Genomic DNA, 27,182 nt, shown 5'->3' on the forward strand with positions numbered 1-27,182 from the left:
ATAATATACTTCTCTCCATTCGTTGTGAAGTTTCCTTATGAATTCTAATTAATTAATATGGTATCAATCACTAAAGATCTTGATGGCTTTTCTTTCACATGTGTATTTTTTGGGCTGCTGGTGATTTCGCCCACTACATCTATTAAAGGAGAGGTTGAGTTTTGATCAAAGAACGTCAAGATGTTTTTCTTTCACATGTGTATATTTGGGCTGCTGGCGATTTCGCCCACTGCATCCACTGAAGGAGAGGTTAAGTTTTGATGAGATGAACTTCTTGTTGTGGAAACAACAAGTGTTGCTCAATGTACGTAGTTATCGTCTTGAACGATTGCTTATTGGTGCGATGAAGCCTCCACCTAAACTAGTTGCTGATGAAGATGGTTCGAATAAGGCGTATGAGTACTTTGTTGCTCAAGATAGTGCATTGGCGCCCTGGTTGTTGTCTACGATAAGCACACATCTTCTTTCCCAATTTGTTGGAGCGGAAATTGTATCTGCAGTTTGGAGCACAGTTTTTCCAACCAGGTCGTCGACAACTGTTATGAATTTGCATTGTAAGCTACAATCTCTCAAGAAAAGAGAATATATAGTATAAGGACCTATCTTGCTCGAGTTAAAGAAATATGTGATGCTTTGACATCTTGTGAAAGTGCAGTTTCCCTGGTTAGTCGTGTTGCAAGTATGTTGAAAGGGATGCTAAGGAAATATCAACCTTTCATGGCAGTTATAACCACCGGTAGAGATTCCCTTTCTTTAAATAGAGTGTGTACAATACTCATTGATTGGAAACCAGTTGGTTGGAATTGATGCCCAAGAAGAAACATTGTTGGCGAATGCTCATGTTGCTCGTGTAACGGTGTCAATTAATTTTGGATCTAATTCATATTTCCATAATTATAAGTCTCATCATTTGCCATCTTATAATGGAAGCAGATCTGGTGAAAGAGGTGATCGCGGACGTGATCAACTGCGTATTCAGTGTCGACTATATTACTCAACCCCGCATATATAGGAGTATAAATTGTCATTGTCAAATAGTTAAAAATACTCGAATAAATATTATATTATATTTATCTCAAATTTATGTAAAAAAATTACTAACTATATCCTAGCTTTGTTATTTTCTCAGTGGTCTAAAATAATAATAAATTTTAATTAAATAAAAGTGATAGTAAAAATAATAATATATAAATTTTTATAAAAAAATATGAATGAAAAAAAATCACTAAAAGCGAAGATATTAATAAAAATATATATTATAATACAATAAATAATATAATTTTAATTTTATGAATAATTATACAGATACATAAATATTAATAAAATCCTATTTTTTATTATAAAATAATTTTAGGGGAGTGCTATATTTAATAAAAAAAACATAATGTATTTATTTAAAAACAAAATTCAGTTATTGGTCCAGAAGGCCATAACTTCCACCGTGAAAAGAAGTGAAGGAACCATGGGAATGAGTAAAAAGTGACACATGCATCTCCTTAACGTGTGTGCCAACAGCCGTTCCAATGATGTCTCGGCACGTAGAGGCACCAAACCCCTATCTCCTTTTGCCACTTGTCAATCATTCACGACATGAAAACGACACCTACTCGTCCACCCTTCAAAAATGTTTAAACCCTCATATCAATGGGCTCGCCACATTTTCCCTCGGGCCCAATTTACACAGCCTCCAAACTGATCATGGTGACCCTTTTAATCTCGCACCACGTGGCATAAAAATGTATCATAACCGTAGGAATTGCTATAAGAAGAGCTGTTGTTACAACGCTCTGGTTCGTCTCTCTCGTTATATTCGAAGAAAGCTTTCGTTTCAATTTCTGTAGTCTAAAGTCTGTTACTACTTTTCAAAGTATTAGTCTCGATAATGGCGAAAACAAGGGTGGAAACGGATGTCAAACGGCCAAAGGAGGCGGAAACCACAGTTAAATCACCAACAACGGAGTCTGATCCTAAACAAAAAGAGGCGGTAAGCGCAAGAAGCATCTCTTGATAATTGTTTTTTTCCTTTTCTTTTTGATGGATGAGAAGTTGATTTTGTTTTATTTTGAATGTAGATCGAAGATAATGTACAGAAGAAGCTCAAGTATCTAGATTTCGTTCAAGTGGCGTCAGTTTATGCAGTTGTTTGTGTATCATGCGTCTACGAGTACGCCAAACAAAACTCCGGTCGGCTTAAACCGGGCGTACAAACTGTCGAAGAAACCGTCAAGACCGTCGTCGGCCCCGTTTACGATAAATTCCACGATTTACCGTTCAAGCTCCTCGAGTTCGTCGATCGCAAGGTAAGCATTCAACGCCTCAGCCCCCCGAAACGCCATTTTTGTTAATGAACCGTTATTTTTTACACACGTGGTCTGCAGGTTGACCAGTCCTTGAACGAGTTGGAACGTCACGTGCCGTCTCTGGTAAAGCAGGCTTCATGCCAAGCTCGAACCATGGCTTCGGAGGTCCAACGAGTCGGCGTTCTAGACGCGGCTAAGATGATCACGAGGAACGTTTACAGCAAGTGTGAACCGACGGCTAAGGAGATGTACGACAAATACGAGCCGGTAGCGGAAGGGTACGCAGTTTCTGCTTGGCGGTCGCTTAACCGTCTCCCGTTTTTCCCTCAAGTGTCTCATGTAGTAGTCCCCACGGCCGCTTACTGGTTGGAGAAGTACAATCAGGTGGTACGTTACTCCGGTGAGAGAGGGTACGCTGTAGCGTCGTATCTACCTTTGATCTCGACTGAAAGAATCGCAAAGGCTTTCGGAGAGGGTCACGGGGAAACAGTTCGCCGGCAATGAAATCGGTAGGGGGTAATAGTAGGGTTTTGGGGATTAGGTGGTTAGCTTCCTCAACTGAAAAATGTCGTCGATGGAATGGAGTCAATGACTCCATTGTTGGCCTTCTTTGTTTTTAGCTTAATATTTTGGGTGCTCAAGATCAATGCTGAATGGTTTTTCTTTTTCTTTTTAATATAATAAATATTTTTTATAAGTCGTTTTTTAATTAAAAATATATAAATATAAATAATATAGCGTTAAGAGTGCAATAAAAGATAATCTAATGACTTAAATTGAATTGTCTAAAGCAAAATGTAGAGGTATTATGAACTAATAAGACTTTAATTGAATTGTAAAGCTAGTTCATGTAGAGGTTATCTATGAGTGAGATTTTTTCATTTCTATGGTAAGTATCAATCTCAATAATTCTAATTTAAAAAATTTATTTTATTCATATGATATAATTAATTTAAATATTTATCAAATCACAAAATTTAATAATTATTAATATTAATTATTTTATAATTAATTAATTTTACAATAAAAGAACTGTTAATTTAATTAAAAAAAATCAAATCAAATTACAATAAAAATTTACGGTTGTAATTGTAAACTAAATATATCATAAGATATTTTTTTTATTGTTACACAAAGATCATATAATAAAAAAAGTTAAAAATCATAACCAAATAAATTTAAATAAAAATAGATGCAAACATATCTAAAAATATTAACAAAATGATTAAGAAACATATCAAGCTATTAAAAAACTAATGATAAACCATAAATCATAATTGACGATAAGAGAAAATTATTCACGAACACAAATTATTCTCTAATTTCAATCTGAGAATTCAAAGCATGATAACAAATACATCATCTTAATCAATTATTACGATGTCAAATTTAATTTCTTAAAAAAACAAATGAAAATAAGGTAAAACGACTAAAAACATATACTAAAATATAAAATGAGACATTTCATACAGATAGAGTTGTTAAGAATAAGAAATAAAAATAAAATAATAAAATATAGGAAAAACAATAAATACTAACGATTCGATTGATGGTCAACGTTGGTGTTAACCACTGTCGATCACAAAAATAAAGAGAAAAATGTTATTAGTTATTTAAACATTAATTATTCAAATATGAATGACATAAAAATAATGTTTAAATAAATAAAGATTACGAAATAAAATATTGTATTAAGTTCGAGAAAATTTTAATTTTAATTTGTTTAAAAATATTTTATTTTAAATAATAAAATAAAATAATTAATTTAATATCTCTAAACAAAATTTAGTATTTCATAATTTGTGTCTTTTATTTTAATCTAACTAAAAAATATTTTTTCTTGAAACATACGGTGTCATATAAGATATGTATATCTTATCAAACACATATTTTAAAATATGATCGACAAAATACATATTTATTTAAATATTGTATGTTAAAAATATATTATTTCTTTAAATGGAATAGATACATACCCTCAAATAATTAAAAAAATGATATCATTTAGGTAATTTTACATAAGACAAAATCCACAAGTATGACAAAAAGTACAGCTTTAATTCCAAGCAGTTCGCCTTTTACTTGATGTCTCAAATTTGAACTTGATAAATATGAATGAAATCATGGTTGCATACATTGACCGTGTAATAATTGATGTGCATCGTATCGACTCAAAAACAATAGATATATTTATCAGATCATATCATATCATGTGCATTTGTTCCCCTTAAGAACCAAAATAAAATTTAAATCATATGATAGATAAAAAAATATATATTATACTCGATTCAAATTCAAATGAACTAAAACACATAATCATTCCTAATTACATCTGTAATCTTAGCCAAAAACCCTATGCACATTGAACACAGGAAATCTTAGACGACAAAATGGTTTTTTCAAAGCAATAATAATTTTATCATTTAATAATATTATGAGCTAAAGAAATGTTTCAGCGACACCATCATTGAAAATAATAGAATCAACAATCAAATTCCTCCCTAATTTCTCTATATCATGATTTTCACTTTATGACAATTCAAGACAATGATTATGCCTATTTGAGTCTTAAGAATTATCTCATCACTCAGTTGTGTCCGCAACACACTTTATACGCTCAACTCACTTGTTTTGATCAAAACAATGAGGTCCATTAACTCTCGAGTCACCAGCGACACCATGCATGTGGCTTGCTGAACTATTTCCTAAAATCGTTAACATGTGTAGAAATTTTATTTCGGTCACAAAATAAACTACCAAGCATTCTCATACGATCGATGAAACCAAAGTTTAATTTCGTCGCATCTTTCAATAGCTAACAGTAATATATTGAAAATTTCTATTTTTAGTTTCAATTATGGTTTACCTGGATACGAGGAAATCAAAATGTTTTTTTGATGAATTAAAACCAAATGAAAGAAAGAGAAAAATATATGAGTGGCTTGATGTTTAATTTAACACGGGAACCTTCAAATGACGACAAAAACAACAGTATAATGAGAAAATAATGCTATAGTAAAAACTAAAAGTTAATTTTTTTTATATGCCATTGTTAATCGTTACATAAATTTGAACTCCAATTATGTTAATTTTATAGACAAACAAAGTCTTATCATTATTGAAATTGACCAATGATTACTTCGTTAACCGAAAACTCAAATTTTACCATGATTGCCAATTTTAAAAAATTGGGGATTTGAGAAAGAAGACTTCGCATCAACATTTTCTAACGATAACTAACATAATAATCGTAATCAAAGTGAATTAAAAGGTTAGTGATGAAAAAGGAAATATTATAAAGTTTAGTGACTACCAAATGTAGTTGACCTTTTACTTAATTAGCAAAAACTGCAAACTAAACCACCCATTCCGCCTCTCCCTAATTATCCTAACCTCCGAAAACCAAACCAAAAGAAATAAAAACAAATATTAGCTGCACCTCAACAGAGAAACATTTGATAACTGATCTTCCCGCAATCATTCACTTCTTTTTCTCTTTCCCCGTTCTCTTCCCAAAGACCAAAAGGTTTCCTCTCCTCGAATCAGAGAAAACCCCAAAAGGTAAACCCCCTCTCCGCGAAACCTTTTCCTCTGTTCATCTTCAACAACAAGATGGTCGAAACGCGACGCAGTTCTTCCTCTTCCAAACGTCCTCTTTCATCCTCTCCCGTTACGTCATCCCTTCCCACTTCTAGTAAACGATCCAAGGTATTACGTTTCTTTTTCTTTTGCCTTCTAACAATCTAATATTTCCCTAGGATTCTTAATATGCATGCGCGCCAAAATCATTTCTTCGTATATGTTTTTTTGTTTAGATTTTGAATCTGGGTCTCATTTTTTTCCATTTAGGCATCTGATCCTGCGTCGTCTCCCGCCGACGGAGCATCGGTTCCCGAGACGCTTAAGGAATCTGGGTCGGAATCGCCGGTAACGGAGGTCCAGACCTCTGATCTGCAGGTCTCTGATGTGGCTAAGGCTGATGATGGGTCTGTTCCCGATAAGTCTGCCGATGCTGATGTTGAGAACGGTACTTTAGTGTCTCCGGATTCTTTAGGTGCGATCCTTGGTTGATTTCTTGTTTGGTTATTAGGGGGTTTAATCCTTTTGGAGTTGATTTTGGTTTTTATGGGGTTTTGATGTGGGGGTGTATTTGGTTTAAGCAGAAGAAGCTGCTGTCGATGTGGAGAAAGTTGAGGGGCTTAGTGGTCGGGTTAAGAAGAAGCCAGCTAAATCAGCTTCTAAAGTCCCTTGGGGAAAGCTTCTATCTCAGTACTCCCAGGTATGTTCTATGAAATTTTTATTAGCTTTCCCCGTTATGACCTGTCTTTTGATTCTTGGTCTCTGTTTTTAATCGAGTAGGATTATAAATTAGAGTCAGCATTAAATGAAATGAAAAAGAAGTGCTTTTGGCATGTGGATTTTGGATGTCAATGAATTTTTATTGCATGATTTGGGTGTAGAGCTATAATACTATGTTTGGTTCCAATCATGGAGTGTAATCTTGGAGTTCATAATCATATAGGTCAATTTAAATTCCTAGTTTAGTTAAGAGACTTGAACTCGAAGACACTGGAAGTTTTCCATCAGGGAGAAGTTCTGAATGTCCTTTTTAGATTAATGGTTATCAGTTCTCCCTTGTTGGTCTATTTGAAAAGAGCCAAACTGGACCATATGAATTTCTAAGATGTGTTGACAACTTTGCCTAGCAACATTTTTTTTGGGATTATATCTTTCAAAACGTGTAAGTCTGAAAACTCACAAGTTAACTCTGGATGTGTTGGTCTATTCGTATGCTTTATGGTTGTTTTCATGCTAAGGCACTCTGTTTCATATTCTTATTAATGTTAGATTCACTCTTTCTTTATGTTTTATTTATCCTCAGAATCCTCATTTGGTCATGTCTGGCACACCATTCACTGCCGGCCAAAGCCGTCAATGTAATTTATGTCTTAAAGATTCCAATATCAGCAACATTTTGTGCAAAGTGAAGCACATGGAGGTATGTAGCTTCGCGATACTTATTTGCAAGTTGTCTGTTCATAATTTTTATTGCCTGTTTATGAGAGTGCCGACTTTATTGTTCCAATGTAGAGCAATGGCACTTCTATTGCACTACTAGAAGTCACAGGAGGAAAAAGGTTCTGTCCAGGTTAATGGGAGGGCTTACCGGAAAAATGCTAGTTTAATTTTAAATGCAGGCGATGAATTGATTTTCACTAGCTCGGGAGATCATGCTTATGTATCCTTTTTCTTTAACACAGTCTTAACACATTTTTTTTTGACAACGATTGATATTCCTCTCCCTCTCAAATGAGAATCTATGCGCTGTTGTCTTGCCGCATGTTTCTTTTATTCAACTTTGGTGTTCTTATGATATATTTTTCCATCTGAGAGTTACTTTAATTCCTTAATGGAAACTTAGATATTTCAGCAGCTCACCATTGATAACTTAGATGCACCAGGCATACCTTCTTCAGTGAGCATTTTAGAAGCCCAGACTGCTCCTATGAAAGGGATTATTGAAGCACGATCAGGGGATCCATCAGCTGTTACTGGTGCAGCAACAATATTGGCCTCCTTGTCAACAAAAAAGAATCCAGATATGTCCAATCTACCTTCTGGTAGCAATATGTCGGATGACTGTGTTCCAGAAGTTGATACGAAGGATAGTCCTGGTGATAGTGATCCAGCAACTGCTTCTTCAAAGCAGAAAACTGTTGCTCCTTCTCCTGATGATACCAATGAAAGCCCTAATCTTGACACAATTGGATTGGATGATAGTATGGATGCTGATAATATGAAATACCTGGGGCTGGTTACGCTTTAAGACCATTGTTGCGAATCCTTGCCGGTACATCATCTACTGACTTTGATTTTACTGGCAGCATTACCAAAATTCTTGATGAGCAAAGGGAAATTAGAAAGATGCTTAAGGAATTTGAACCTCCTAAAGCTTCAATCTCAACTAAGCGGCAAGCATTTAAAGATAGTTTACAGGAAGGCATTCTCAATCCGGATAATATAGATGTCTCATTTGAAAATTTCTCATATTTTTTAAGGTAAATCTTCTCACTTTGCTCTTAATGGTGTTTGCACATCTGTATTGTCTTGGAAATATAATTCGATCATTTTAGGATTATTGCATTTACTTCTTTTCCCTATCTATTGTTTTGCATGTTTGCAAGTTCATTTATTATTTATTGGGTAAATTTTTGACCACACTATTATTGCAAGTGACTGGAAATTATTCCTCTTACACATTATTAGTTTTGTGCCTTCTGTTTTTTTGTTGTTCCCAGCTCCTGCTTCACTGCTTGCTTACTGGATTTGGGTTATTGAAAAGTTTGATAAATTTACTTTTAAATTTCTATCATGACAGTGATACAACAAAGAAAGTTTTGATAGCCTCGACCTATGTGCATTTGAAGTGTAATAAATTTGCAAAGTATGCTTCAGATCTCCCTACCATGAGTCCTCGTATATTATTATCCGGTCCTGCAGGTATGACTTCAGTTTTATGTTAATTTGTCATGTAAAAATGTTCGATTCTTCTTTTTGATCCCTATGAAAGTTTTTAAATCCTTTTGTATTTCTAGGTTCGGAAATATATCAGGAGACGTTGGCAAAGGCACTTGCAAAGCATTTTGGTGCTAGATTGCTAGCTGTCGATTCTCTTCTGTTGCTTGGGGTATGGATCTTTTACTTGTTTTGACTTTTGATTCTTTTAATTGCATGTTATGAAAGCAAAATTTGGGTTAAAATTGTAGTTTTCATGCTTCCTACTTTTTCTAATCTTAATATCAGGGGAGAAGCTGACGCAGTCTATATTTATTGTTAATGTTGTATTATATGATTCTTCCTTGTCAAATATGTAAATGACTTGGAATTTCTTTTCAATTTGAAATCCAATGTGCTAAACTCTGGTTGTAATTTCCTTAAGGAAACTGTGTTTTAACAGTTTATTATGATAGATACTTCTTCCGGTTGTATTTACTTTCTCATGGTTGCTCAAATTTCTTAACCTTGAGGTTCTTAACCTTGAGGTCGTGGGATCGAGTCCCACGGAGGGCATTTCATAATTCGGAGGTCTCTTACGGAAGCTGCTCTCAACCTGGTGTTGGGGGGAAGCCTACTATCTTACCTCCCCTTATCCCATATATACGGGAAAAAGGGACAGCCATATGGTTGCTCAAATTTCTGTATTGTCTAGTTTTGGTGTTTCTGAACGTCTGTACTTTTTTGTGGTATCTTATGTTATTTTCTTAAACATATATCTAGGGGTCAACATCAAAAGAAGCTGATGGTGTGCAAGAAACTTCAAGGGCTGAAAGGGCATCAATATATGCCAAAAGAGCTGCACAGGCTGCTGTGTTGCAGCAGAAGAGACCAACATCTAATGTAGAAGCTGATGTGGCAGGTGCTTCACTGAGCTCCCAAGCTTTGCCAAAGCAGGACATATCTACCGCTACATCTAAGAACTATAAGTTTAAGAAAGGTGTGTCATTTCTTTGAGATAATACTGGCCTTTTCTATTTAGTAATGCCGCAGCTTTCTAAACAGATAAATTAATGAGGGTATATTATCTCCTTACTGAATTAATTTTTAAAAATTCTAGGTGATAGGGTTAAGTTTGTAGGTGTCGCATCACCTTCTGGGCTTTCCTCACTACAACCTGCTTTAAGGTATGTTCTTTTGCATTATGTGTATTCCACACTTTAGATTAGACATTGCTTTGTTTTCTCTTTAATAGCAAGTTTCTATAGAAATTTTAAATTTGAAGTTGATCTCATATTGGTGCTTTCCTTGCTAATTATGCCATCTACTCGCTATAATTACTGCAATGGATTGATGATCCAATGACCCTCATCCTTGATTTTATCATCATTTGAGATGTTTATATATATTTTTTGAGAAGTTTTGGAATGATATATGGCTGGGTATGGTTTCTCTGAAGGAGATGTTTCCGAGACTTTTTGCTTTATCAAAAAATAAAATGTGAAAGGTGGCAGAATTCAGGTTGCATAGTATATCCGGTTGGGTTTGGGATATACAATTGAGAAGGAATTTGGTGGATTGGGAGGTTGAGCAATGGTTGCAGCTTATTTCCTTGTTAAACACCTCATCTCCTTCATTACTCGAGGAAGATTGTTGGATATGGCTAGGTAATGGAGAGGGTTGTTTTTCAGCTAAATCCTGTATCACAAAATTTTTTGATAAGGAGGGCATTAATGGAGAAAGGGTTTTTGGGACAGGCACGTTTGGACAGGGGTTGTACCTCCTCGTGTAGAAGCTTTTGTTTGGCAAGTTGCACATCAAAGAGTAGCAGTTAAAGAGGAGCTGTTGAAGAGAGGTGTCGTTGGGATTGATCATCCTTTATGTCCGATTTGTGGGAAGTGTGAGGAGTCAATTTCACATCTGTTTCTGCATTGTGAGGTGGTTTGGTTTCTGTGGTCCAAATTTTTGAGGGACTGGAACGTTTCATTTGTAGTTCCTAAGAATATGACGGATTTTTTGATTTTGTGGGATGATTTAGTTCCGAGATCTAATATTTGGAAATTCATTCCAAGGGCGGTTCTGTGGTCAGTTTGGAAATGCAGAAATGGGATTGTTTTTCAAAAAAAGGTGGATTTTGCTATGATGTTCTTTCTTGCTAGATACAAAACTGCTACTTGGTTCGGGGTGAATTTTAAGGATGTTTATATTCCTTTCGATTTCCTAGTTGGGGATCTAAAACTGGCAGATTCGAATGGTAATCAGAAAAAAGGGTGTTCTACTCCTTCTAAGTGGGTACCTCCTCCACAAGGCTTCCTTAAACTCAATGTTGATGGAGCAATGGCTAAGGGTTGGGACAAAGGTGGAATAGGTGGTTTGATTAGAGATGACAGGGGTTTGTTACTGGGTTCATTCTCAGAAAATATTGGAGGTGGTCCTCCAATTCTTGCAGAACTAATGGCGATCAAAAGAGGTTTGACTCTCATCGAAGAAGTAGGTTTCTCTCCAAGTCGGAAGATTGTTTTGGAAGTGGACTCCACCACAGCTCTGAAGTGGATTAAACATCCTGACCTCTGTACCCCACTATTTCAGAACTTGGTTAGAGGTTTTTCAAGACATATATTGAGAGCCGCCATCTGGGAAGCGGATGAGTTAGCAAAGGCTGGTATTGGTTGATCAAGTAGTATTCTGTTGAGGTTTTTGTGTTCTTGTGTTTGTCCAGTTTTTTAGGTCCTGGTCTTATTGCTGCAGGTCGCTCTATGTTTTTAAGTTTTATGTCAAGCTGTCTATGACTACGAATTGGTTGTACGTTATGTTTCAGGGTAATAAAATTCAGAGGTGCTCTTGTCCTCCTTCCGATGTCCTTCATGTTACTGATATAACATGAAGGATATGAAGGGGGTTTTAATGAGGCCTTACTTCTATAAAAAAAAAGATGTTTATATTATGCATGCTTTGTGTTTACATTATGTTTAGCAAAAATGGTTTTAAGTCATTTTTGTTCTGTAGGGGACCAACAATTGGTGTTCGGGGAAAAGTAGTCCTCGCTTTTGTAGAAAATGGTTCCTCAAAAATCGGGGTCAGATTTGACAGGTCTATTCCTGAGGGCAATGACCTTGGTGGTCTTTGTGAAGAAGATCATGGTTTCTTCTGTGCCGGTGGCTTATTCAACCCATCTTTCATTTTAAACACCTTTTCTGATTTTTTGTGGACCTTTTGTCTAATCTTATCAATTATGTTTTGTTCTACAGCTAGCTCACTACGTTTGGATAGTTCTGGAGGTGATGATGTTGACAAGCTGGTCATTAATGAAATTTTTGAGGTTTATATCACTGGTTAATACGTGAGAGCTATTGTTTTATCATGGTCACAATTATTTTCTCTAAAACTGTCTCATTTTTTAGGTCGCATTGAATGAAATCAAAAACAGTCCGTTGATATTGTTTGTGAAAGACATAGAGAAGTCTATAGCTGGAAATACAGATATATATACTGCCTTGAAGAGTAAGCTTGAGAATTTGCCAACAAACATTGTAGTAATTGGTTCTCATACACAGATAGATAACCACAAGGAAAAAGTAAGCAAGTTACTATATTTTGTTTAGCTCTGCTTCTTTCTTTTGTGCTTTACAAATTACTTTTTAACGGTTTGTTGTTGCCAATTGTGTTTCTGCAGTCCCACCCTGGCAGTCTTCTGTTCACAAAGTTTGGTTCCAACCAGACTGCTCTGCTTGATCTTGCTTTTCCAGTATGTCAAGCACCTGACCCTTTTATTTTGCCTAATTTCTTTTACCTGAAAGGTTGAGTATATTGACAAAGTGTTCCAGCTGTTCAATGACGGTCTAAATTTAACTATATACCTGACTTGTCCTAGTGGTTTTTAACTCTCTGCTTGTGTTAACCTTTAGAAGGATCATGTGTGATCATATGATAATGTGTAAAAGGTTTACACTTGTATTTATCTTGTGTTAACCTTTAGAAGGATCATGTGTGATAATATGATAATGTGTCAAAGGTTTACACTTGTATTTATACATGTTGAAACGACATCCTTTGTCCCTTGGAATATGGTATTCGCCTATTTTTCCTAGCGTTCTCCTTCCAATAACACACCTGATGTATCGTTACCTGTGCAGGATAATTTTGGTAGACTTCATGAAAGGGGTAAAGAAACAGCTAAAACCATGAAACAAGTAACTCGCCTTTTCCCTAACAAAGTGACAATCCAGTTGCCTCAGGTGCATATTTGTGGGTTCCTGCATCAGTTACCCTCATAAGTCATATCTTGTTAGAATATTGAAACACTTAATTTAATATTCCTGAATCGTATCAGGATGAAGCTTTACTTTTGGACTGGAAGCAGCAGTTGGAACGGGACATTGAAACTCTTAAAGAACAGGCAAATTTTGTTAGCATTCGATCAGTGAGTAACACTTTAATCCTGCTCTGTTTTTTCTTTTTTCCAGCTGTGTGCTCCCTGTTTCTGCATGATATTAAAAGCTTCTGTCTCAAAGTAAATTGCCTGAATCTGACTTATTTTACTGTCCATGTGTAGGGTAAGTAACCTTATTGAGATGGATGAAAAGTTTATAATAAAAATACACACCTCCCCATCCACTTCTCCTGAACAGGCAGAAGTTGCCTTCTGTTTCCTTGATATATAGGAATTTCTGAATTGTTAACGTGTTTGAACCTTTGAACCTTTTCTGTAGAAGTACTCGTCTCTTTATGGGAAATATCTCTTAACAGTATTATACTATCAGGTTCTTAATCGAAGTGGTGCAGACTGTCCGGACCTTGAATCACTTTCCATTAAGGATCAAGCCCTTGCAAATGAGAGTTAGTATCCTTGGGCTCCTTATATTTTATGCACACCATCTAAGTGTATATTCCTTGTTTTTTAACCATTTAAAATCTATACATTGAAAGATTTCAAGGCTTTGTATCTTTTTTCTAAATTTAATTAATCATTTATTTTAAAAGTTGTCAAATATGTTAAAAACTTTTTCCCTATAAAATTTAAAAAACAGAATTATACTTTCGTGAAAGAGGTGCTAGTAAATATTGTACTAATTGTTTTCCCTCGATTTTACTGATTTTTGTACCTTTTCTTTTGTCGTAGGTGTGGAGAAAGTGGTAGGCTGGGCACTGAGTCACCATTTCATGCATTCTTCAGAAGCTTTAGTCAAAGATTCTAAACTTGTAATTTCAGCTGAAAGGTATTATATTCTTCACTTACTGCAACTTAAATCCTAGAAATGCTGAAACAAAACCTAAAATTAGATGAACTAAATGTTTCTCCATTTCTTGTGCTTTTTTTTTCCTGTGAATTTTCTGTTGCAGCATCAAATATGGATTTAGCATTTTGCAAGGAATACAAACCGAGAGCAAAAGCTTGAAGAAATCACTCAAGGTACAATTGCCTTCTTCATCTCTGGTTTTATTTGTAGCAACTGTGCCTGATGTAGTTATCAATTATTTATGTGGTTAGAGATTTTGGTTTGGTGTTGAATTACATTTAACCTTTTTTATTTCCAGGATGTGGTCACTGAGAATGAATTTGAGAAGAAACTCCTCGCTGATGTTATTCCACCAAGTGATATTGGCGTTAGTTTTGATGATATTGGAGCCCTCGAAAGCGTCAAGGATACATTGAAGGAATTGGTCATGCTTCCTCTTCAAAGGCCTGATTTATTTTGCAAGGGACAGTTAACTAAGGTGGACTCGTTTATACATAATTTTCAATGTGTTTTGCTTTATCATATTTTACTTAGAATTATGCAGTTTAGAAGCTAAATCCTGTTTTATTATTTCCTATGTTATTGCCCCTGCAGCCCTGCAAAGGCATACTGCTCTTTGGACCTCCTGGTACTGGGAAAACAATGCTTGCTAAAGCTGTTGCAACCGAAGCTGGTGCGAACTTTATTAACATATCAATGTCCAGCATTACTTCAAAGGTATTTTACATGTGTATAAACTGTACAGGATTCCTTTCTGTTAGAAGATAGATTATATGACACATTTGTATGTCTTGCAGTGGTTTGGTGAAGGAGAGAAATATGTTAAAGCCGTTTTTTCTCTTGCCAGTAAAATTGCACCTAGTGTTATTTTTGTTGATGAGGTTTGCTATTTTCATTCATTTTATTGTTGTGTACTTTTTGTTTCTTGGAAGATTAATTGTTGATAATTCATTGGTTGGGTGGTTATTTTAGGTTGACAGCATGTTAGGACGACGGGAGAATCCAGGTGAACACGAGGCTATGCGTAAAATGAAGAATGAATTTATGGTAAATTGGGACGGTCTCCGTACGAAGGATAAGGAACGAGTGTTGGTTCTTGCTGCTACAAATCGGCCATTTGACCTCGACGAGGCAGTTATTCGGAGGCTGCCTCGAAGGTAATTTGTATTCATTTGTTTGAGCTGCTGTAGTCTGTCCTTATGATAAGAGCACCATTGACTTACCTGTTGGATATTTTGTGCAGATTGCTGGTTAATTTGCCTGATGCTCCAAATAGAGAGAAAATTTTAGGAGTTGTATTAGCCAAAGAGGAATTGTCACCTAATGTTGATTTGGAAGCTATTGCAAATATGACCAATGGATATTCTGGAAGTGACCTGAAGGTTGATATCTTCTAATGAGTTATCATATATATTGGTGTTAATAATTCTGGCATATGCTTATTTTGAACTTCCTTTTTCCTCTTAAAAATAAAATTTTTCATCAAGTTAGCAATGCTTCCCTATTTCTGTTAGCCGAGTCATCTTCTAACTTTTATTTGAACCCAAATGGGTAAGTGGCTTAATCTTTTACCTATTTTTCCCTAATAAAATTCTCTGTTTGCAGAACCTCTGTGTGACTGCTGCACATTGCCCCATACGAGAGATTTTGGAAAAGGAAAAAGAAGGTCAGTGTCGTCAGTCCACAATTTAGTTTATATGTTCTTTAAACTGGTGGATGTGTCTTGTATATGCTCTATGGGCACATTACAAAATCTTAATGCTGTTATTTAAATGGTAGCCAATAATAGTTATCCATAGGCCAACAAGCTGATCTCGTGTTGATTCAATGGTAATTTCATCTACAATTTTATATGAGAAATCATTCTGGCTCATATATCATGATTTGGAAGTTCTGAAATAGATGACATTTTCGTGGGTTTTGTATTACTTTTATATTACTGCATCCCCATTTTTCATGAAAGTTCACTATAGGTACAAGATTATACTGATATATCATGCAAATTTTAGGAGAGAGCTTCCGCAGTGGCCGAGGATAGACCTGCACCTTCCTTGTATAGCAGTGCAGACGTTCGGTCTCTATTGATGGATGATTTTAAATATGCCCATGAACAGGTATTTATTCAGCATATTTTTAGATCTTTCAGTTTTGGATTTATCCATGGTCGAAGAAGTTCCAAAATTTCCCTAAGTTTATTCAGTATGTGTGCCAGCATTAAGCATACACATTTTTCAAATGGAATAATTCGGAGTGCAGATAACAGCATTTGTTTAATGGAATGTTCTTTTTTTTAAAAAAACTGTGCTTTTATACATATATATGTATTATATTTGATTGTGGCTGGTTGGAATCGGAATGCAGGTTTGTGCAAGTGTGTCATCAGAGTCTACAAATATGAGTGAGCTTCTTCAATGGAACGAGTTATATGGAGAAGGTGGATCAAGAAAGAAAGAAGCTCTAAGCTACTTCATGTAGAGGGGAGGGGAGGTATTTTTGTCTATTGCCATTCCTTTTTCCTTTGATTCTTCATTCTCACCGTAGAAGGTAAGTTGGCTAAGTTTGAGCGACCTGCTTGTGGAATTCCATTGCTGGTTCCGGCTTCTTTCCTTGTATTATAATAGTTCCCAAAATTTTCGCTTGAATTTTCATGTTTAGAAATGGTACAGTATTTAACAAGTTGGTTAACTCCGATTTAAAGCATTTTCCATTCCCCTCAGCATATATGCCTTCGAAGAGCAAATTCATTGGCTGTGGAAATTGGAAAGAAGTTCCTTCATCCCCTTTACTTGTTCATTAAGCCTTAGGTCAATAAGTACCGTCTCTTCCTTCCCAAGGGTCTGAGGCTGAAGGCACATTCGTAGGTGAGATCAGAAAGACCATCCCTCACTATAGCTTCAACAGAAATATGAAACTAAAGCGAAGTTCACACTTGTAGTTGGTAGTAATTGGTGGATTGTGCTTGCCTGGTATCTGTCAACCGAAAGTAAAGACTGGGCCTTGATATGATAAAACTTCCGATTGCGTATTTCCGCAGTCCATGGCGTCTTCATGTCCTCAGATTGTAGATACAAAAGAATAGCGAACTGATCAAAGTAATTCTTTGTTTATTGGTAATGATGGAAGTAGTAAAACCCTTTGATTCCATGCAGGGCTGGGAAACAAGGCACCCGAGTACCTTTGTTCTTTGTTTTTGTTGTGGGAGAGGACGGCTGTTATTATTGTGTCCGTTGGTGAGGATTGTAAACCAATATTTATAAACCTTGTAGTCATAGCAGCTGGCCTGCAATCTAAATGATATCATTTTTATTTAATTTCAAACGTAAAACTGCATGCACAATTCAGTATTTTTTTTTTTTTGTATATTGTGGATCAAACTATGTATTACTGTTCTATTCTCAAAGATTCAGATCGAAACTTTAAGAATACATTAACGTTAAACGCTTCATGGATGGATTTTACTGTTCTTGTGACTTGACCAATTAATTCCAAAATAATGATTCTGACACGGTATAATCGGTGGTCGTATTATTTTATAACCAACAAGATGAAAGGGGAAACGAGGTTCTTTAATTGGCTTTAATGGCGTGAAGCCGTGAAACACGACAAGCAAGAATTTAAAAAAGAGAATAACTTCAGTGATGAAAAATATCTTATAATATATGATTTTAATCAAATTTTTTTGAATTTGTTAAAATGACCAACTAAATCGTAATACGATCGATAATTCGCAACGCGATCTCCGGTATCGCAAATCAATTTCCAGATTCGCATTCGACTATCGCAACGTTAACTTCGACTATCGCAACGAATTTGAAATAAATCGCAAAGCAAACTTCGACTATCGCAACGAATTTGAAAAATCGCAACGCGAACTTCGACTATCGCAACGCGAACTTGGACTATCGCAATGCGAATATGTAAATCGCAATGCGATAGTCGAAGTTCGCGTTGCGATTTTCCAAATTCGTTGCGATATCGGAGATCGCGTTACGAATTATCGATCACATTGCGATTTAGTTGATCATTTTGATAAATCTAAAAAAATTTAGTTAAAATAGTATATTATAAGACATTTTTGACGAGGATATTTTCTCTTTAAAAAATGTTAACTTTTGGGATTGGGGCGCGGCGATTGTGATTAGAGACAAAGCGGAAGATACAATTTGTGAGGAGCATCTGAGGCCACGTTTACCTGAATCTAATAGAATAAAATAAAAACAATGAAGAACGCTATGATCCATCAAATATGGAACCATTATTCTGACAGCCTGAAATGTGGCGCAGAGCTGATCTCATCATCCCATTCTACAAAACTAGCATCGAAGACAATGTAAAAGCACTGCCGAAGGAACCACCGTTTTCCATCGTTTCTTGTCCCTGCTCTCGGCTCTTGGTGAATCGCACGTTATCCACGATGGACCTTATGCACCATTCCTCGACGTTTCTTCTCCCTACGATGCCTGAAGACCAACGCCCTTCTCTAACCTACGCCCTCGTCGTTCTTAACCAAAGCCTCCCCAGATTTACTCCTCTTATATGGAAGCACGGTCCTTGCTCCATCATTTACACTTTTTGTTGATTTTTAATACCCGTTACTCTGTGTCACCTCGAGAGTGAGATGTTCTGTTCACTTTTTTTTTTGGGTTTAGAGCAGCTCAGTTTCGCCTCTGTGCTGACGGTGGTGCCAATCGTGTGTACGATGAAATTCCTCTGTTGTTCCCTCAGGAGGATGCTTCCGGTGTTCGACGCAGGTTTCTTTTCCTTTTCCGTTGTTGTTCGACGCTTTGATTTGTGTTGGTTTTATTTTATTCCTCCTAAGTAAGTTGTTCCACAGAGTTTAGTTGAAATCTCAATACTTAAATCTTACCATTGGAGCTTTGATTCTGCAGATACAAGCCGGATATAATTGAAGGAGACATGGATTCCATACGAAAAGAAGTACTTGACTTTTATACCCGCCTTGTAAGTAGTGTTAATATCAACTATATGTGTGTGTATGCATGTGTGTTGCCGATTATGATCAACCTCCTTTCATATGTTGTTTGGCTTGCCAGTCTTGTTTCCTACATGTATGCCGTGTGTTGCTATGTTCTTATGAGCATTAGGCCCATCCGTTAATGCTGAGATGTTTTCACTTTCTGGTTTGCTGCAGGGAACAAAAATCGTTGATAAAACTCATGATCAAGACACGACTGATCTACATAAATGTGTAACATGCGTCCGTGACTTTGCTCCGGGTTTGGACGAATGTAATGTAAGTTAGATGTTCTGGAATTTATCTACAGGAATCCGCCATATATGCATGAGTATGCGTATTCGAGTAGAGCATAGGAAGATATCGTACATTCCATCTTGTGTAGTGTGCTTGGATAAGCCTTTCCTTTTTTCTGGCTTAATGGCAGCTCTGCATTCTTGTTGCTGGAGCACTTGGTGGACGATTTGACCATGAGATGGGAAACCTAAATGTCATATGTCATTTCTCGTCCCTGCGAATAATCCTTTTGTCCGATGATAATCTCATCCATCTCCTTCCGAGGACTCACCGTCACGAGATACATATTCAAACTTCTGTCCAGGGTCCGCACTGTGGACTAATTCCGATAGGGATGCCATCAAGAAGCAGTACAACAACAGGGCTTCAGTGGGATCTGGGTAAGCATATATGATTTACTGTTTACTTGGCCTTTGAACTCAAATGGACATAAATTCCATGCTTTACTCATCTCATCCCTTTCATCATGCCTTATATCGTATATAATTAGAAAGAGCCGTTTCAAATTAATTGCAGATAATACAGAGATGAAATTTGGTGGGTTGGTAAACACGTCGAATATAGTAGAAGGGGATAATGTGACGGTGGAATCTGATTGTGATCTTCTATGGACCATTTCCCTTAAAAAGTTGTCCTAGTTTGCATTCTTATGAATTGGCTGCACATTTCACTCTTGTTTTTGTATGCAATTGTAATGTCAACGGTCGATGAAGCCGATGTTGATGGGGTCATTTGGGATAGTATGGGAAATATTGAATTGCTGCCTGCAAAAGTGCATTGCAATGTAGCAATTGACAGAAGTTTTCTGGATTGGCTGATGATAAGAGGTGATGAAATATATAATAAATGAATATTTACACGTTTTTTCTTCTATTTCCATCTCCGAAGCTTCTACTTCCATCTCTGGATATATATTTTGTCTCTGCAATCGATGTGTTGCTTTGAGCTTTATCTATTGAAAAAAGAACCAAGGCAAAGCAAGGCGGGGCGCCTAGCATAAGAAATTCAGGGTTTTAGACGGGCGATTGAAAACAGTCAGGTTCAGCTTAACTTGCTTCTTGCAACCAATGCATTCTTGCCACCTCATTCCCCTTTTTAGTTATTAATTTAATAAAACATATTTACTATAATTATTAATATATTTTTATAAATGTATTAGTATACTTGTAATATTTTATGAATTTTATGATGTTTTGTAAAAATAAAAAAAATTAAAACTTCTGTAAAGACTTTATGAACCTTATTTAAAAAAATTTAAAAGATTAATCATATGTAAAACATTATGATAAAATTAATCTTAAAACAATAATTTTAAAAACGTTAAACACTTATTTTGATAAAACAAAAACTAACACTTAAAATTGATCGAGAAGCTTATTTTTCAATTAAGATCATTTTTTATGATTTAATAATAAAATAGTCAAAAATAAGAACAAGTTAAAGTTAAGTTTCGATTAAGTTTATTTACTTTTAATGATAATTAAGATCACTTTTAAAGATTTATGACAAAATAGTCAAAATAAGAACAATTTAAAAGTTTACTCTCAATTAAGTTCACTTTTAAAGAATTCATAATAAAATGATTAGGACAAGATCAATTTAAAAGCCAAGTGATTAAATTAAATGAATAAAGTGACCAATATAAGCGCGAGAGTAAAATTGAATGATGAAATTTGTAAGTTACCCTTTAGTTCTCCACGCTAACAATTCCAAATTCCATTGTTTTCCTGATATAGATAACATTGGAAGGTTAAATTCCAAAAGAGAGTTTGCAACAAGGATGAAATCCAGATTATCTCATTTCTAAATGATAAACATCAAACAAATGATTTAACGGTACACATACAGCATCCTAATTCATGTCAAGGAGCTAAAATTGTCTACCCATCGGACTGAAACATATATCTCCCCGGATTAACCAATTTTTTTTATCTCCAGCAATTAAAAACCATATCAAGCTTTGATCCAAGTCGAAGATACGGGAAAAAAAAACAAAATATCAGGCACACCCATAGTTCATCAGCATTTCAATTTTCGCTAAACTGATTTCATGTGCTTGCTTCAGCATTCTTTTAGTCTGAAGTTCCGACACTGTGCTCCTCTGGCTTTGCATCTCCTTCGGCCTTGTCAGCTGGCTTTGCTGCTTCTTGCCCTGCATTTGGTCGGAAATCAGCAACATATTATAGCATGAACCATCAAGAGAAAAGGTAATCTCACAGGAAAAAAAATCACCCATTAAAGCATTGTGGTATTCTTACCTTCCTCGTCACTGTCTTCAAACTCATCCATTCCGCCCATTCCGCCCATCATGTCACCCATTCCGCCCATTCCCATATTACCAAAGTTCTGAACACCGTGACAATTATTAGGTAAGAAAGCAAGTCTTCATAAGTTCCTGCTAGAACTACACATTGTACATAAAATATTATATATCCATTCCATACCGAGAAGTCCATTCCTCCCAAGTCAAGATCGCCAGCACCTATTCAGAAGTAGTAGCAAATAATAATTTGTCAGTTTGAAATGTATCAGCCTCCGCATCAATTCAATCCGACTAAAGAAACATACCCTTGTCTTCATCTTCATCCACCCATTTGTCCCAGTCCACTTTGACATAATGGGGGCCCTTGCCATCCCCACGCAATAACTTTTTCCACCACACTTTCTCAGCTTTCTCTAAGATGCAGAATATGCTCCTTAGACCTATATTTATTTTGCTTTCCTTTTTCCAAGAAAAAAAATACAAGGTGTCAAATAAAGATGGAAGAATGCTTATCCCACGTATGATTGGTAGAAAAGAATAAAAGAAATGTATCCTTCATTGATTGTCATCTTATTTTTTCCCCTTTCTAAACACAAAAATTTCATTTTCTTTCACTTTTATGAAGATAGAAGTAGCATGAATGTGCCAATGTGTGTTGCAAAGATGTTTGATTGTCAAAACATTTTAGTATAATCCAATAGAAAGCATGATAATGCACTTAAAATGAAGTAGTCCTAAAAATAAGACACTAAGGAGCTAAAGGCTACCCATAAAATATTCAAAATTCACTTAAAAAGCAACCAATCATCAACATCTTACCTTGGTCAATATCTTACCTAGGTCAATATCCTAAACAAATGGAACAAACATTTAGTTGATTCTCAATAATGGCTAGGTCAATATCTTACCTCCACAACGACCTTATCAAAAAGTTCCAACTTCAACTCATATTGGTTATTTCCAGCAGTACCAGAGAAACTAAACACTCCCTCTGGCTCAAGATTGACCTTTGCATCCTTAGAATCGGATAACATAACCGTAATGAAAACCTTATCAGCTCTTTGAGCCCATTTCACCTCGGGATGACGACTAGCAACAAAGAAAAAACAAAACAATTCAACCACGGTTAATTAAAGAAGATTTCAAATCAAAACAGAAATGACAATCCAACTCAGTTGGCGTGGGATCGAGTCCCACGGAAGCATTTCATAATTCGAAAGTCTACTATTGAAACTGCTCTCAAACTGGCGTTGGGACATCCTACTATCCTTCTTCCCCTTACCCATTACATATTGAATTACATATTGAAATAAGGGTAAGCTAATTTAATTTTTTTTCCAAATCAAAACAAAACAATCTCTAATGAAAAAATCTCAGATACCAACAGTAATAAAAGCCCCACTACAACAGTTCTTCCCAATAGCTAATTAAGTTAGTTGAAACAGACAAAGAACACAAATGGTAACAAAACTCTTAAAATCAACCAAATCAGTTGCGGGCAGCTGGGGAAAAAGATTCGGAATATGAAATCTAAAATCAAAATAAAATAAAAAGATTGTTAAGCTTACCTCATGATTTAGTACTGAGTAAAGAGTGTTGAAATGTAAAGAATTGTAAAACCCTAATGAAAACACCGAAGAATGTAGCCGACAACTAATGAAGAGTAAGATTTTAACTTACAAAACGGACACCATTTGCCCTTTACTTTACCTTCTACATCGTGGATAAATCATGGGCCTTTTGGTAATTTCAATTATGGATAAATTTTTTATGCTATTGTGCGTGTAGTTGTATTATGTTTAATGCATCAGCGCCGTGTTATTTTGACTTTATTTTTGGGTATGAATCGGACGCTTCAAAAATCAAATCAGCACCTTGAGTCTGGTACTCTTGTTTGTTGGGTTAGCATAGCCCAATATAATTGGCTCGTTGATCCACCGGTTCAATTAAGCTCGAGTTGGACATTTGGATTTGGAGTTCAATAACATTAATTTATTTTTATATATCTTAAATTATTTATAAATAAATAATTGTGCATTTCAACATGTTCAAACAGGGAGAGAGTTCGACGGTATATGTCGAACGATGCTAACTATAATAGCTGTGGTGCTATTATGGAGTCTGCATCGCATATCTTTTTATGTATATGTGATAGCTCTATCAGGTTGGAATGAAGTTATTAAATCAAAATTAATTGAGGAATTTATCCGAAATGGATTTAGTGGACTGAATTTAATTGAAACTTCAAAAGCCTGATTACTTATCGGTAGATGTGATGACTGAAATCTGCTATTTGGCTTGGTTATATAGAGTCTATTGATGCGACGAAACAGAACAATGTTTTGTTATGGAATTTATGGAGATAGATAGCATCCTGCAGAGTGACAAAAAGTTATAAATGGAGGTTGTGTATGCACTTAAGTTGATCAACGCTTTGAAGGTAGGCCGACATGTAAGAGTTAATCAATCTCTCATATGGAAGCCTCCATCGATTGGGAAGTGTAAGCTAAACACTGATGGTAAGATCATCAGGGAAGACTTTGCAGCCTGCAAATTATCAGCATTGCTGACACAATACCCAGTCATGGACTGTGATCGGGTCTTAGTCGTCGATGCAGGTGCGTACTTCATTCATATATTACCCGGACTCAGTAGTATGTTTCGAATACGAATGTGTCTGACATAACTATACTTTAAAGTCGAGCATTCATCATAGTTTGCCACATGATCTTCATAGCTTTTTTTTCCTCCTTTAACAAGCACAGGAAAGGCAAAAGAATTTGACAAACCATCACGATTGCTCGAGATGCCGACAATTTGCAGCCGTGGTTCAAGAACAATACCATATTCTTATACTCTGAATTGTCAAAAACTCCATTTTATTCAGAGATCGACTTCATCCTACGATTCATTTACTATGATCTGTAATGTCATTCAGTATGACAGTTTTGAAAATGTTACTGAAGAATGATTTACACTGGGAAATAAAACACTCCTAATACATAAGAAAGAAAATAAGATGGGTTTAATGTAGATTTGCAGGAAGAACTTGGTATAATCAGACTCCGACGAAAGCCCGACACTCAGATTCCCAGTGTTCCTTTACCTGTCGAATTCTCTCCGCTCTTTCTGTCTGAAGTCGCTGCTCCCAGTATTCACCACAGCTGATCCAAAACAAATGCATGATTCTTATGAGAACATATTGATTCAGATTCATGAATCTATCACTCTTCACTGGATCTGCATGGACATATATTCCGAAAAATTAGTCATAACTTCTCTTTAGCAATATACTAAGCTCATCCAAATGTACAAAACCTTCATAAACGCCAGCCTCTCGACATAAAGGACATTTTTCTTTCGGCTCTGCTGCTTTCAGGACATTAACAACGGTCACCGTTGCAGCTGAACAAGCGCACATGTAGCAGAAAATATGCCCACAAGTGAGGGATACCGGTGGAATACTGTTTCCTGTTATATTAAGGAAGAAAATGGAATGTCTCATATCAGTGAAGATTGCTTAGTAATCGTGACTATCATGCTACCAAAGCTTAAATCTTGCAACTTATCAAGCATATCGAGCAAGTTAAGTCAAATCAAACTTGATAGAATCAAAGAATTCGCAAGAAAGGAACGGTTTGCCATCATTAAATGTGAGGAAGCAGCCCTCAAACAATGCAGGGGTCACTCCTGATTTGGCCTTGGTTTCCCTCAAATTGATGCGGAAAGCCATGAGCTCACATAGCCATGACGATTGAAGGATTTCGATGTGCATACTCTGCGCTTGTGACCTGAAGGCTTTCCCTTGTTTCGAGAAATGAACCTGCATCGAGAGCAGAATCAGAACAGAATCTCTTCAACCACAAGAAAATTACCATCAATGCAGAGATTCTCCACAGAGAGATAAACTCAAAAACATACCTTATCGTATTTTTCAGTATTTTACGAATCGCGATAGCATTAATCAATGCATAGTTAACCAAATCTTTCCCTTCTTGAATCAAGGCAACATGGCTTCCTTGCAGCTTACCTTTGAACCAGATGAAGTACTTCCTAAAGCCGGAAGCCAAGTGCAGTTCAATCAATTTATGCGCACGCTCATTGAAGCAACCGACAACGTCAGAAATTTCCTTGAGAAGAGAGGGGAAGAAGGTCCCGTCACACACTGGTAAATCCATAAAACCCAGATTTCAAATCAGAAAAAGAACAAATCAATAAGAAAAAGGGGGAAACCCAGGAAACATAGAGAAAAGGTTGAATTAACAATCAAAATGATCAGAAGATAAAAACACAGAGATGCTTTTCATCAGCTGCCTCGATATATACCTGAACAATGGTGAGGACAAGTTTGGATATCAAGAACCCCATGAACGTCCTTCTTGGACCGAGTATGCCTACGACAGTTCTTCAAAATTTTCTTGAGCTTCTTGAAATCAACCCCCGGTAGTTCCTTCTCCTGTCCCTGCATGTATTCTTGATATTTCTTGCATAACTTCATGTCTCTCTCTCTAATAAAAATTATTAATCCTTTAAACCCAGGAGAACAGAAATCTCGAATTACTTAGTTCCCTTCAGCTCTTTCAATCAACTTACATCAATTCAACAAGACATGGAAAGAGATGATGATGATGTGTAGTTTTAGATTTTATGTGATGAGTGATGACAGCAGAGATTGACAAAATCTTCGGGTTAACTTTTCTATCTCTATCGATTGTTTCAAGCAGGCTCTTTTTTTACGTATGGTCATATGGATATGAACATCTGCAGCTGTCAAAGACAAAAATTTGGTAAATCATTAATAAAAATAATCGAAGTGATCTACAATGGTATCCTCCAATGGTTTCTATGCTAAAATCAAAATTGGAGTAACTATAAATAATAAATTGTAAATTTTGTTTTTTAATTTTAATTTATTATTTTTTAATAATTTAAAATAATTATAATATAATATTCGTTTACCGGAATATATTGAAGCTTAAAAATTTTAAAATAATGTATGTTCTAAAAATTCACCCTTAATATAAAATTTTACATTTGTTCATATTTATTTAGAATTTTCTTTTAATTATTGATAATACACTACTCTATGCTGGAGTTTAAAATTTTCAAGAAAAGTAACATTTCTAATAACTTGTGTTTTAAATTGAGATCGTCTAATAAATTTAAATTAATTATATTTTTAATATATTTTATATTAAATAATAATATTCAACCATTTCAATAAATACAGTTAGGAGTTGTTTGTTTACTTCAGAATGATTAAGCGCTAAATGATTTAAATGCTGAGTGATTCAGAGTCTATGTATGAATTAACTCTGAATGTGACATGTTGTTTGATAATGGCTCTGAATCATTCAGAATGTACTTCTGTGCTTAATCATTCAGCACTGTTTTGCTAAATTAGTTAGCACTGAATCATTCAGAGGTACAAAACAAACGCGCTGATTGATGAACCGTTCAGCATTCAGCGCTGAATGATTCCATTAAGAGTCAAACAAACAACCCTGATATCCAAAACAATTAGTAAATTGATATTGCAGTCCTTGAAAAATATTTTGTTGTGTACAATTTTAAAATAATTACTTAATGTATTTTATATTTTATATTTAAGTGTT

The 27,182-nt window shown here is 35.6% G+C and overlaps 4 protein-coding genes and 2 pseudogenes across 6 annotated transcripts; 3 read left to right on the plus strand and 3 right to left on the minus strand.

Moving 5' to 3' along the window:
- The first annotated feature begins 1,822 nt into the window (after positions 1 to 1,822).
- On the plus strand, positions 1,823 to 2,819 carry LOC120127358 (stress-related protein-like). The gene is made up of 3 exons (XM_039145268.1): positions 1,823 to 1,984; positions 2,073 to 2,300; positions 2,379 to 2,819. The coding sequence occupies exons 1-3, from the start codon at positions 1,883 to 1,885 to the stop codon at positions 2,802 to 2,804; spliced, it is 756 nt and encodes a 251-aa protein (XP_039001199.1). The 5' UTR covers positions 1,823 to 1,882; the 3' UTR covers positions 2,805 to 2,819.
- A 2,944-nt stretch (positions 2,820 to 5,763) lies between these two features.
- On the plus strand, positions 5,764 to 17,112 carry LOC120127355 (annotated as a pseudogene).
- On the plus strand, positions 16,394 to 19,957 carry LOC120127356 (thiamine pyrophosphokinase 1-like). Of its 3 annotated transcripts, none has more exons than XM_039145266.1 (6): positions 16,394 to 16,519; positions 18,687 to 18,783; positions 18,922 to 18,994; positions 19,185 to 19,286; positions 19,435 to 19,684; positions 19,821 to 19,957. In XM_039145266.1, the coding sequence occupies exons 1-6, from the start codon at positions 16,444 to 16,446 to the stop codon at positions 19,940 to 19,942; spliced, it is 720 nt and encodes a 239-aa protein (XP_039001197.1). In that variant the 5' UTR covers positions 16,394 to 16,443; the 3' UTR covers positions 19,943 to 19,957. The 3 variants fall into 3 exon arrangements, with proteins under 3 accessions (XP_039001197.1, XP_039001196.1, XP_039001198.1); XM_039145265.1 differs by lacking the exon at positions 16,394 to 16,519 and adding an exon at positions 18,417 to 18,579; XM_039145267.1 differs by lacking the exon at positions 16,394 to 16,519 and adding an exon at positions 18,439 to 18,579 and having other exon boundaries at positions 18,682 to 18,783.
- A 1,115-nt stretch (positions 19,958 to 21,072) lies between these two features.
- LOC120127360 (uncharacterized protein OsI_027940-like) lies at positions 21,073 to 23,272 on the minus strand. The gene is made up of 6 exons (XM_039145271.1): positions 23,136 to 23,272; positions 22,476 to 22,656; positions 21,873 to 22,026; positions 21,749 to 21,786; positions 21,563 to 21,650; positions 21,073 to 21,456 (listed from the first exon to the last, which is right to left on the minus strand). The coding sequence occupies exons 1-6, from the start codon at positions 23,138 to 23,140 to the stop codon at positions 21,377 to 21,379; spliced, it is 546 nt and encodes a 181-aa protein (XP_039001202.1). The 5' UTR covers positions 23,141 to 23,272; the 3' UTR covers positions 21,073 to 21,376.
- A 1,353-nt stretch (positions 23,273 to 24,625) lies between these two features.
- Positions 24,626 to 25,072, minus strand: LOC120127299 (probable E3 ubiquitin-protein ligase BAH1-like 1). The gene is made up of 2 exons (XM_039145233.1): positions 24,886 to 25,072; positions 24,626 to 24,807 (listed from the first exon to the last, which is right to left on the minus strand). Exons 1-2 carry the CDS (start codon positions 25,070 to 25,072, stop codon positions 24,626 to 24,628), a joined length of 369 nt encoding a protein of 122 aa, XP_039001164.1.
- LOC120127264 lies at positions 24,844 to 26,325 on the minus strand (annotated as a pseudogene).
- Between the last annotated feature and the right edge of the window lie 857 nt (positions 26,326 to 27,182).

Source organism: Hibiscus syriacus, unplaced genomic scaffold, assembly GCF_006381635.1.
Source record: "Hibiscus syriacus cultivar Baekdansim isolate YM2019G1 unplaced genomic scaffold, ASM638163v2 tig00110467_pilon, whole genome shotgun sequence".
Lineage (NCBI taxonomy): Eukaryota > Viridiplantae > Streptophyta > Magnoliopsida > Malvales > Malvaceae > Hibiscus > Hibiscus syriacus.